The following is a 12,803-nucleotide window of genomic DNA, read 5'->3' as shown; positions in this document are numbered from 1 at the left end:
GCCCGCAGGCCCACCGCCGCTCGATTCCCTACCCAACCCCGCCACCGCTCCCTCCCTCCTCCACGCCAGCGCCCGCGGCCTCTCACCGGCGGCCACGTCATCCCCTACCGGATCCGCCACCCCCGCTCCCTCGCGTTGCCGCACGGGCCGACCGCGGCGCCCCTACTCCCACCTCCTGACCGGCGGCCGCTCGCTCCCCCTCGAGGAGGGCAACGCGGAGGCCGAGGCGCCAGGGGCAGGCACCCCGCAGCAGCTGCCGTTTGGGCCCCACGGGGGAGGAGCGCGGCCGGCGCGTGGGAGAGTGCGCGGCTGGCGGGAGGCGTGATCTCCGGAGCCATCTTCACCTCTAGCGCCATTGCCAAGCCGCTTCCCTCCTCCTGCTCCGCGACTCGTCGGATGGCTTAGAGAGAGGTGCCAGCCACGGACGGCGTGGAGCTGGGCCGCCGCTGCTGGAGCTGAGGATGTTGAAGTGAGGCTGGGCTCCGCCGGCTTCGCCTCACTCCCAAATGGTGCTGGCGAGGAATCGGCGCTGGCGAGGAAGAGCGTAGTGAAGAAGAGGCCCTAGGTAGAGAAGGAGCAGGGGCATGGGGAGGGTATCATGGTCCTTTTGACACAGCATTTATTGCCTTTAGTCAGTTTTAGGAGGTGGAACTAAACAGTTTTTTAGGAGCTTTTAGAAAGCTGCCTAAAAGTTTTTAGTAGCTAAAATTTTAAGAACTTGGAACCAAACAGGCCCTTAGTCCACCCATTTGGAGCTCCTAGACCTAACTTTTAGCTAACAAAGGGGCTGTTCATTTGAGCGGCAGGTTCCTAAAAGCTGGCTTTTGCTATTTGTTGCTGGCTTTTGCTGGGTTGTTTGGCTAGCTTTTTAAAGATATCTGTTCTGGCTTTTGCTGGGTTGTTTGGCTAGATTTTTGAAGATATATGTTATGTGGGATCCACATATCAGGCTTATCTTCAACCCTCTCTTGTCTGGCCAAGCTCCTCCACGCCTCCGCCTCCCATGGCGCGCTCCCTGCCCCACCGCCGTGCTCCTCCGCGCCGGCCGGAAGCCGCCGCCTACAGCTCGCCCCGCCGCCGTCCCTCCTAAAACCTCCTAAAGCCCATCCTGAACCCCCACTGCCCCTCGTTTATTGCCCCTCCTCTCTCTCCTACCCTCCCTCCCTCCGGCCCAGCCCCTCGTCGCCATTCCGCCTGCCGCCGGCGTCCCTCCCACCGCCCGCCACTGCCCCCGCACCCACCTCCAGACCGCATGCTCCCCCACGCTGCTACAGCCCGTAGGCACACCGCCGCTCGATTCCCTCCCCAACCCCGCCACCGCTCCCTCCCTCCTCCACGCCAGCACCCGCGGCCTCTCACCGGCGGCCACGCCATCCCCCACCGGATCCGCCGCCCCCGCTCCCTCGTGTTGCCGCACGGGCCGACCGCGGCGCTCCCACTCCCACCTCTTGACCGGCGGCCGCTCGTTCCCCCTCGAGGAGGGCAACGCGAAGGCCGAGGCGCTAGGGGCAGGCACCCGCAGCAGCAGCCGTTTGGGCCCCACGGGGGAGGAGCGCGGTCGGCGCGTGGGAGAGTGCGCGGCTAGCGGGAGGCGTGATCTCTAGAGCCATCTTCACCTCTGGTGCCATCGCCAAGCCGCTTCCCTCCTCCTGCTCCACGACTCGTCGGATGGCTTAGGGAGAGGTGCAGGCCGCGGACGGCGTGGAGCTGGGCCGCCGCCGCTGGAGCTGAGGATGTTGAAGTGAGGTTGGGCCTGCCGGCTTCGCCTCACTCCCAAACGGCGCTGGCGAGAAAGAGCGTAGTGAAGAAGAGGCCCCAGGCAGAGAAGGAGCAGGGCATGGGGAGGGTATCATGGTCCTTTTGCCATAGCATTTATTGCCTTTAGTCAGTTTTAGGAGGTGGAACCAAACAGTTTTTTAGGAGCTTTTAGAAAGCTGCCTAAAAATTTTTAGTAGCTAAAATTTTAAGAACTTGGAACTAAACAAGCCCTTAGTCCACCCATTTGAAGCTCCTAGACCTAACTTTTAGCTAACTAAGGGGCTGTTCGTTTGAGCGGCAGGTTCCTAAAAGCTGGCTTTTGCTGTTTGTTGCTGGCTTTTGCTGGGTTGTTTGGCTAGCTTTTCGAAGATATATGTTCTGTGGATCCACATATCAGGCTTATCTTCGACCCTCTCTCGTCTGGCCAAGCTGCTCCACGCCTCCGCCTCCCATGGCGCGCTCCCCGCCCTGCCGCCGTCCCCTCCCCCGCGCTCCTTCGCGCCGGCCGGAAGCCGCCGCCTACAGGTCGCCCCGCCGTCGTCCCCTCCCCCGCTCCTCCAGCCGGAAGCCGCCGCCTGGAGCTCGCCCGCCCCCGGGTCTGAGGAGGGGCGCCGCGGCGGCAGTGGCAGGGCGGCCTTCGGCGAGGCTAAGGAGGGGCCGCGCGCTGTCGGCAGTCCGGGAGCAGTCCGCCGGCCGGGAGCGGCACCTCCTTGCTGCTGGATCTCGCTCGGTGCTCACGGTCACGGGAGTCGGGGGTGGATGGGCCAGACGAAGGAGACGAGATAGAAAAGAAAAATAACGGTTCACACTTGGCGGTGGCATGGGCTGTAATTTTAACGAAGTTACCGTTGGAAACTCGTTTTGGTTGGCTTTCGGGCTTCCCATATGGGATGGGCTTTCGGGAGCTTTTCGAAGCTGAAAAGCCGAACTGAAAAGCTCGGTGTTTGGGAAGCCCAAACAAACCGGGTTAAAGTTTAGTTGGGACCCCAAATAGGGTCAGCCAGTCAGTTTTCACTTTCCAGGTGTTCTGGTTTATACAGAATGTATCGTGAATCATTTTTCATATATAAATAAACCAGGAGGGCTCGATGCTGATCATGAATCCTCTTTGGTCCTGGATCTCTGCCTCATCAGCCGTACTCCTTATTGTGAGATTCCATGCTAGCTCTCCAGTTGCTCTTCTCCTTTACTTGAACTAGAAAATGTGGCGGGTGGCAAATGTAGCTCTGCACGAAACGAGAGCAGCAACAAAAATGATGATGCCGTGACGCAATTACCATAGGCTACTGCACACAAATGCTAGCATCGCGTAGGTATAATATAACTAGTGTAGATATTTCCATGAAGGATGTATCCAAATATTGGCTCACAGCTTACATGTTAAATTCTCAAGCAAGTCATGCTATAAAGTAGATAAAATCTAAAATTTCTCATAAAGGTCACACATATATAATGCAATCATGAATCTGAGGGAAGATTAAGAAGGGAGAAAAAACAAATCAAAATTTGGCTCCCTATTAGGACAAATAAATATCAGGAGTACCTTTTTTACTGCTTAGAATATATTTTACTCGTAAAAGCACATCAGCGTGAGAGCAATTCCAGATTGCGGCGAGCGATCTGGCCTCTGGTAGAGTGGTGAGTGAGAGAACTCAGAGAACAGAACACCCTTTTAGGCCCCCTTTGGCACGGCTCATCCCAAAACGGCTTCACCGGTGAAGCCAAAGCCGGTGAGCCAAAAAAACTGGCTTCACCCGGCTTCTAGTTCATTTTAGTCCCGGCTTACAAAACGGCTTCACGCTACAGTGTCTCGATTTGCGTGAAATAGATGAAGCTAAAGCCGAAATAAGCCGTGCCAAAGAGGGCCTTAGTTACTCAACCTGCTCCGCTGCTGGCCCCTCCCCTCTCCTCGGCTCCTCCCCACCCAGCACGACGCCATGGAGGTTGATGCGCCATCGCCGGAGCCGCATGACCCTGCCGCCACATCGGACGCCGGCGGCGGCGCGGGCATCCCTTGCTGGGCGGAGGAGGTTGGGGGGATGAAGTCCTCGCACGACAGTGAGGAGATGCTCCTGAGCCTGTGCCGCAACTACGGCGTCGGGGAGGACTACAAGCCGCTCCTCGCCAAGGACGGGTGGGTGCCCTGGAAGACGATGCCGGAGGGCTCCAACATCATATGCGTGTTCGACAGCATGCTCGAGGTCGGCGTGCAGTTCCCTCTCCACGACTTCTATGTCAACTACCTTCGCCACTACAGCATCGCGCCGAGCCAGCTCACCCCGAACGCGTGGCGCTACCTCGTCGGCTTCGTGCAGCTGTGCGATGGCGTCGGCGTCCCGCCGACGGTGGCCGTGTTCCAGCACTACTTCAACTTCAAGATGTGCCCCAACGGGTGGTACTACATCGTAGCTTCCCCGAGCCGCCGCCTCTTCAAGCCCGACGCCCATCTTCCCTCTAACGAAGGGTGGAAGAAGAAGTTCTTCTTCCTCGAGTCCCTGTCGTCTGGCTTGCCTTGGCGCTGCCCGGAGAAATGGGGGACGCCCGAGCCGGCCAGCTTCGCCGATCCCGAGCCCACGGATGCCGAGAAGAAGGCTATAGAAAGACTGGAGTCCGAGAAAGAGAAGTGGAACGTTTCTCTCATGGAGCTCCTCCACAAAGCGGAGCCCAACGCTGACGCTGCCGCGAGCATGCCCCCGCCGAAGAAGAAGTTCAGATCCCTGGGCGCCATCACCTCTCCACCTCCAGAGCAGCTGGCCATCGCCACGGAATCATCGCCACCACCGGACTTGGTCACTCCCGAGAGACCGTCTCATGGCGATGGCGGCGAGCACTACTCCGCGTCGCGGATACTGATGGATGCGTACAAGGCGGTGCAGAGGACCGAGGAGGAGCTCCACAATGCCAAGGACGAGTTACGGAAGGAGAGAGCCAAGCACACCGCCCATGCCGCCCAGATGGAGGAGGCGCTTGGGGCCGCCAAAGCCGAGCACACGGCCGACGCTGCCCAACTCAAGGAGAAGCTCCAGGCAGCGGAAGCAGAGCACGCCAAGACGCTTGGAGTCCTTGGGCAGGAGAGAGCTGAGTCGAAGGTGCTTTGGGAGAATCTTGAGGCGGCCAAAGCCGAGCACGCCACCGTGGTCGGCCGACTGAAGGATGAGCTCCAGGCGGAGAAAGAGAAGCGCATGGCCAAGGTCCACCAGCTCACCGAGGATCTTCACGCGGCGGAAGCAGAGCACGCGGCCAAGGTGAAAGCCGTCAGGGCCGAGTGCCAGCTCAAGGTCATCAACGCGGAGCACACGAGCAGCACCGGGATCGACGAGATGCTGAGCAAGAGGTACGCCGCGGGGTTGAGGGCCATGAGGGACTTCGCGATCATCCTCTACCCGAGCATCGACCCCGCGCGGCTGACGCCCGAGGCGCTAACAGCTGGCTCCGTCCCTCCGGGATTTCCTCTTCGTCAAGCGCCCGCAGATCAGTGACCCTGACTCATCGGCATGGATGCGTGTCTTCTGTAAGCTGATCATCTTGCTCTTGTTCTTCGTTTTGCATGCATAAATCCTCTCTTTGGAACATCCCCTCTATGCATGAATTATCTGATAGATTTCTTTTTATTAGCTCTGTAATTTCGTGCTGCCATTGCCATGCTAGTGTTGCCTCTCAAATGCCGATTGTTTGGACAGTGATGGGGAATGCCACTTCAGTTCAGTTTTGTTCAACTCTTGAATATCAGTTATGTTTGATTTCATTTCTTATCCAATTGTGCTGTTCTAATGCACATGCATCATTTTCTTTTCATACACCAGACAGTAATCTGCTTTCATTCTTCAGTTAACACTTAACAGGCCCGGCTGTTCATCGTTTTTCCTTGTACAGATTTGTTGTCATCGTGCTCAAAATGCATTGCTCTGTTACTCTGTTCTGTTCTACCCGCCCAAACAAAAGAATGCATAAAGAAATTTCCTCCTGTGATTTACTAGAACTTATTATCTTCATGTGCTCGTACTCCGCTCTGAATTTACAAGCCTTCCTTTGTTGCAGCTTCCATCGAACAAGCAATGGAGAGGAAGAAGCTAAGTAGTACCCTGAACGCTCAAAATTGGGATCTGAAATCTATTTCTGCTTGTTGAGTAGGACTACTTAGTTCAGAACTATATTCCGGTTCAGGGCTTTGTTCTGTAAATATTGCTGCAGTGGATTGGGTTAGTTGTTACTAAGGACATGTTTGCAACAGGTAGTATTCGCGTTGACAATTCGGCATGTCTATTATGCACTTCGAATATTCTAAGTAGTTCATGTCTTCATGATGGCGTGGCGTACTCTGTGGAAGTTGCACACTTCCAAAATCTTAGTTCATGATGATCGCACTGCACTCTCAAGTTAAGCCTGGACAACAACAAATTACCGAGGTACAACACGCAATTAGATGTCTCTGAATAAGTCAAGAGCAAAACAGTCAATCATGTCGGTTGGTCTTCAGCGGAGCAAGTAGACCAAAGTCATTCATTTTTAGAAAGAATTTAACAATCCTCCATCGGATTGCAAATCCGACAGAATTGGTTTGCATTCCGACAGAATGGTTTGCATCCAAACTCTAAAGCTTCTCAAGCCACTGTCTGCTGACACAATCAGCATCCCCAGGAAAGTGCCAGTACCCAACCGTTAGGAGGCCAAGGAATATGGTTTTTCTGCAGGTTTAAGGCACATCAAGGCATGAGCATGACCTGCATTCTGAAACTGCCTGGTGCCTGCCGACGATGATCAATCGGGTCAGTCGCATTTGTAGCTTCCCACAAAAATTTTGGGTTGATGGCATGACTGCAGTTCAGTACTTAAGTTTTCCATCGAAGTGCAGGCTGCAGGGTGCCAGTTCTTCCCTTCTGCTGTTGCAACCGGCCTAGTTCACTGCAAGCTCCTTCAGTATCTACCACATGGCATCCCCCCTTCTGGATCCAACGGTTAAGAACCAATGCTTTCGGTTTCACGGGGTCCCACAAATAGTCTGTATCTCTTTAATGTCGTCAGGTTGGTTGCCACGACATGTTTCATGGAGATGGATTGTCTGGTGTCCCTCGGCCACCTTGTCGTCAGGTTAGTGTATTTTTTTCTGGTCATTGAAGAATAACAGGAAATGGAAACGGGTAAAGTTGGCTGAACTAGAGGTTGGAGGCTTTGTGATGATCGGCTTAAATAGTGGCTGAAGTAGCAGCATCAAGCAGTCAACTTACTAGGTTCTCTTTTCGCAAGAATAAATGGACGCAATCACGCAACACAGCCAACCCCCTTGTTCATGGCCAATAACACAAGCAGTCAACATTGCCAGATTGGATTTTTTGTACCAGGCTCCAAGGCAACCACAGCGATAGATTGAACTGAAGCTGCTCTGAGCTACTAGTATTGAGCTGCTCACCATGAGATGGAAGCAGGCGCCGAACTCGCGCTCGTAGTGACGCGACGAAGACGTGGCCAGCACGGCCACCGCCGGAACGGTTCCAGAATGGCATCCCGGCGCCGACGAGAGCGCAAATGCCCTCGGCGAGCGGCCCCCGGGAGTGCGCTAGCGAGGGGAGCCCCGTGCCCGTGGCAAAGTTGCAGGACACGTAGACGCGGGCACTAGAACAGGTCGAGCCCCTCAGGCCGCGTCGCGCATGGCCCCGGTGGCGCGGGCGCCAAGCGTCGGGTGCCACTCCGGCACTCATCAGCCATGGCGGAAGCGCGCGGTCTCTCCGTGAACCCGAAGATCGCTGTGGTGGTTTTGACCTTTAATTTGGAGTTCGTCCACTCGACTTGTCTCTCGAGGTTGGGAGAAGACGAAGACCAGCGTTGGGGCCGTGACACGTGTGCGTCCCGGCCCCATGATTGCCGCTGACCTCTCGGGGCTGTATTGTATATGTTCGGTGCTGGTCAACATGTCGGTTGGGGCCGTGCGCGCCGGCCCGCCGCGGTGCCTGTTGGCGTCGCGTGCTCGCGACTAACGAGCGCCGCGGTGCCTGAGGCCGCGCTCCCGACGTGGGTGGCCTCCACGACGGACGGATTGGGTGGCCGCGCCTCCGCGCCTGAGGCTAGCAATCAAATGACAACGACAGAAGCTGGCGCGCACGTCGATGGCCGAATCCATGGAAGAGTTGGGCTCACGTCGTGCGCCAGGAGAGAGAACTCCTACCCGATAAAAAGCGACGGCTGCGTAGCCTGGCTCAGTTACCAACCACGCGCTCTAGCTCGGCAACCAAAACACCTGTCTGATCTTCTCCCGGGGCACGCGCCAAAGGTTCAACGCGAGCGCAGCAAGGATCGGATGGCGCGGATCAGGGGCATGCCCATGCTCGCGCTGTTGGCGGCCGCCGTGGTCATCGCGGCGGCGGCGCGCGCCGAGGCGCGGGTGCCGGACTACCACCCGTCGACGTTCACGGTGACGGGCCAAGTCCAGTGCCAGGACTGCACCAAGAACTGGAACGCCTACGCCTACAACGCCAGGCCAATCCCCGGTTCGTTCACCTTCGTTCCCCATGCCTAGAACATGCCGCTGAATGCTGATACGATCTATTGATCCGACGACCCCGGCTAACACCGATCGACGTACGTGTGCAGGCAGCGTGGTGGGCATCACGTGCGTGGACGACAGGGGGCGGGTGGTGTACCACGGCTCGGACGCGACGGACGGCCAGGGCGTATTCAACGTCGAGGTGCCCAGCAAGGTGAACGGCTGCGACCTCACCGCGTCACGGTGCCTCGTCCGCCTCGCCTCCTCGGGCGACGCCGGCTGCGCCGTCCCCACCAACTTCAACGGCGGCAGAGCCGGCGAGAAGCCGTCCCGTCTCACGCACTTCTCCCCCGACAGGGCCACCTACGCCCTTGGGCCCTACTACTACACCCTGCCGCGGTGCGACGTCAAGGACGACGACGCCGCCTGCAGCAGCGGCTACTGATGATGACTACCCGCCGCTGGCCCGGTCGATCGCCGCCGTACGTTCGTTTTCGCGGTGTATTACGCTAGCATTTTTCGTTTCAAGATCTTTTGTTTTGTTTTTTTCTTCCCTTTTGATGAGTTGAAGTCCGTTTGGAGAAGTGGATCAATGTGTGTTGAATTGCTATACTGTGTTGGTTTGCACGTAGAGCGATCAGGATCTCCTGTCTGTAACATGCTCTGCTATCTGCTACGACTGCTCATAGTGTATACTGGTTGGTTGCTGCTTTGTTTTGACCCGAACGCTGGTGCTCTGGCAGAACTTTGTGAATCCAATCTCCCTTGCAACGTGATGTTTTGTGAGAATTTGCAGTGCAAGTGAAATCACGATGACATTAAATTTCAATAATTTGGAAGGAAGCAATTCGCTATTAATCACTATTAGGCCAGCTCCAACAGTTAAGTCGGCATGCTAGCTCAAAGGTCTACATGGCAGATCCATGTCAACAAGAGATAGCAGTAAGAGTAGACTTCTTCAACAGTTTAACTCATAACACGCAACACGCGTCTCGAGATATGGATCCCACCTGGTAAAATATTTTTTTCTTGGCCCTTCTTCCTCCTCACGATAATCCGCTCATCCCCTCTCGGTGCCACGCTGAGCCGTTCATGGGGTAGCCACATGGTCGCCGGCGCGCCCAGTTGTGCCAGCCGCCCGCCGCCCAGCTCGTGCCGCGTGCCAATGCCCAGGAGCTCTACCACCGACCGCCCGACGGCGCCGTGGCTTTGCCCGTGCAGGCCTGCGCGCCGCTCGCCCGAAGCTCCTCGCCGGCACGGGCCTTCGCGCGCGGCCGCTTGGTGGGCGTCGCGCAGGCCGCTGCGTGCCTGCGTCGCGCCACCACCCGGCCGTCCGGTCTTGCTGCCGTGGCCTGTGGGCGTCAGCTCCCTCGGCCGGTAGCGAGCAGGCAGTCGACGCCCACTCGTCCTTCCCCCAGGCCGTGGCCACGGGAGAGCGAGAGGGATCAATGGGCGTGGGTCCCAAGTTTGCCTCGGTGTGTGTGATTGAGCTAGTCTCTTGTTCCAAGCTAACGCTAGCGTCAAGATTTTCATGCGCTCTCTCTCCTCCACGGTGGCAGCAATCCAACGTCAGCTAGCTGTGCCCCCGTTGGAGGAGGCCTTATCCCAGGCCAAGGCTTGCAGAGTCTCAAACTTTTTCACACAGTTCCAAGCTTTTTTATAAGTGTTAATATGCATTGCACTTACATTCCTTGTAAATCAACTATAAACTTGTTCGATTGACAAGGGCAAAGAGTAAGATACAGATTTTATACATCGCCAATTGCTATAGGTTCTCTCCTGTTAGCGTTCTCATGAGAAGTTGTGCTGAGAAATTCCCAAAAACACGCCAATCGCTATAGGGTCTTTCCTGTTAGCATTCTCATGGGAAGTTGTGCTGAGAAATTGTTTGCAGAAATTATCTTTTATGCGAATAATCTCTCAGATAGGATTCTCATGTGCTGCGGCGGAGCTTGGTTTGTAAACTAAAACGATAGGGGCCTAACCGCAGTAGAGGGACCAGATTATCATTTTGTTTGTGCTTAAGCGGTAGAATTAAATGCCAATTTGGTAGGGCTTCAGCTCCTTCTAAAATGAGAAGAAGTCGGAGTCACTTTTTTTTTACTCCGACTTCTCCATATAAAACGGCTCTGGCTCCTCTAATGCTCTAGGAGTTGAGCTATTTATGACCAAACTATTTGGTGGGGCTTCAGCTGGAGCCACAGGAGCCTTACCAAACTGGTCCTAAACGCTCTCTAAGCAAAATTCCTAGGCAAGGGCCATGGGCTATTTGGCCAGCACTATGCTCCGCCCTTGTTCATGAGAAGTTGTGCTGAAAATTGCCACCAAAGAGTTTTCCTAAGAAGTTATGTGGAGATGTTATACGTAAAAAAATTATGTGTGAAGCTTCTCTAACAATATATTCTAATAAGTTAGTAGGTAAAACTCATACTGAAAAATTATGTATATAAGTCTATAAATCAAAGATGTAAAATTACAGAAAATAAAACATTTCCGAAAAATGAAAAATACAGGGTTGTTAGAATGGACCACTAGAGGCCTCCCCAACGGATTAGAGCAATTCTAGCAGACTCTCTAAACAGCCCCCTAACTCAAGTTTGGAGGGCTAAGTAAAAACACACACTCCAGTAGGCCCTCTACTTGCCTCCCTATTTTGGGGAGTCCTCCAAATTTCTCCCTCCACCCTCCATTCCTAGGGGTCTCTAGGGAGCCGTCCACCCATGGGGCTATTGTTGGAGCTGGAGATATTTTTGTGGCTCTTAAAAAATAGAGAGAACCTCCATTTGACCTTTGAAGGCTTTGATTTAAGAGCTATTGCTGGAGTTGCTCTAATTAGTGTTGCCCTATATTGGCTCTATCAGCATTTATCATGTGCTTTGCATATGTTCAGCTAGAAAGAACAAAATTTTGTCCGTACGACATTAAAAGAGTTTGGTTTTGCCTCCAAAATACCATTATGTTTGATTTTGGCTGTAGAACATTATAAATATATGGTTTTGTCTGTAGGGCACTCTAGCATGGGGAAAGGCCATTATGCCCCTTGCTCATCTTACAAAATTTTCGTGCAAATTTTGAAAGAAAAAGGAGATACACACATGGGAAATATAGCATTGCATCATTCTACAAATTTCAGAATGAGTTATAATCTATACATGCATGTAGAAAAAAGATAAGGGAGCTATGAAGCTGAGGGCATCATGTTATTTCTCCCACCTATATTATCCTAGAGACAAAACCATAAATTCATCGTGTCCTATAGCAAAAAATGAGCATAACCTGACTTTTGGCGCTCGTTATTGATACCTTTTTACCCCTGTTTATCTTCAATATTGGTATACAAATGACACCATTTACATTGATTATACCTAATAATTGAGCCGTTTTCGCATATGCCTTGCATTTTGGAGGATATTCTATTTTCGTAGAAAATTGATCTATATTAGAGCATAATTGGATGAGGCCAGAACCAACAATCACCCACAGAAAGATGAATGCCAGAGGCCCTAGAAAGGGCCTAGGCTGATTGGCCTATGGAGTCTAAGCTGATCAGCCTAGGATCCCATGGAGCCTATTCATGCTCATCTTCGGCGCGCATTCCTTCAAAAAGACTTAGGGGCTATGTTCCTGAAGATATTGCAAGTTGATCTCGGAATCAAGATGAAGCAAGCAACACTTTGAAAGGTTATCAAGATCCATCCTTAACCTGAGGTTATCGTCGAGCCAAGCCTGCATGCAAGCGAAAATAAGATTCTAGAACATTAGAGAAGACTTGGCGATGAAGTTGAACGCGAGGGGATAAAAGGAAGGGCTAGGCCGATCGGCCTGGGCCTGTCCCTCGCCCGTTCGAATTCCCATTTGGACTACGACCTCTACAGGGTATAAATACCACAATTCTCCATCGGCACCCCCATAAAGGACTTGAGGGACAACCATCTACAGAGAGTTGAGGGCTGTGCATTTGTGTAAAGGCTAGTTTAGGCTAGACTCTAGCTGGTGTGATCACCCTGCGATGAAGATCCATGCCAGAGTTCTGGGGCTAGGATTCACAAGGCGCGAGTATGGCCTCAGTGGAAATCTTATGATGAACAATCATTCATGGTGAAGTAATAGAAGAGTTCCGATTCGATAGCAATCCATATGCCTCATTTGATGATTTCTACTGTTATGAGTTTGTTTATTGCAATTTATTAACGTAGTAGATTGCATAGGGTGTTCTTCTAGTCATGGTGACTAGAATTGCATGCCTGATCTATCATAACAGCTAGACATGTGCTTTATGTTCATGCCCTTAGACTGCCTGCACTGATAGGTGGGATCGTGATGGGGTTTGACACCGTGTAAGGTGGGGGTTCTCGGGAGTCAGACCGGAGGTGGTGGTTTAAAGATGCTTTGAATGAGAACCATATGTTTGCTTACCATCTAGCTAGAACTATAATATATGCATAGTCCATGGGAGACAATCAAGTTTGGAACTTGGTTGACCCGCCTGATGGTGTTAAAGCCATAGAGTGCAAATGGATCTATAAAAAGAAGAGAGATATGGATGGAAATGTTCACATCTATAAAG

General features: G+C 53.4%; 1 protein-coding gene across 1 annotated transcript; it reads left to right on the top strand.

The window, feature by feature from the left end:
* The first annotated feature begins 7,943 nt into the window (after window positions 1-7,943).
* On the top strand, window positions 7,944-9,025 carry LOC117839829 (pistil-specific extensin-like protein). Its single transcript, XM_034720256.2, has 2 exons — window positions 7,944-8,240; window positions 8,344-9,025. The coding sequence occupies exons 1-2, from the start codon at window positions 8,051-8,053 to the stop codon at window positions 8,679-8,681; spliced, it is 528 nt and encodes a 175-aa protein (XP_034576147.1). The 5' UTR covers window positions 7,944-8,050; the 3' UTR covers window positions 8,682-9,025.
* Window positions 9,026-12,803: the final 3,778 nt, after the last annotated feature.

The sequence above is a fragment of the Setaria viridis genome, chromosome 9 (genome assembly GCF_005286985.2).
Source record: "Setaria viridis chromosome 9, Setaria_viridis_v4.0, whole genome shotgun sequence".
In the NCBI taxonomy this organism is placed as follows: Eukaryota; Viridiplantae; Streptophyta; class Magnoliopsida; order Poales; family Poaceae; genus Setaria; species Setaria viridis.
This window is presented reverse-complemented; position numbering and strand designations above follow the sequence as displayed.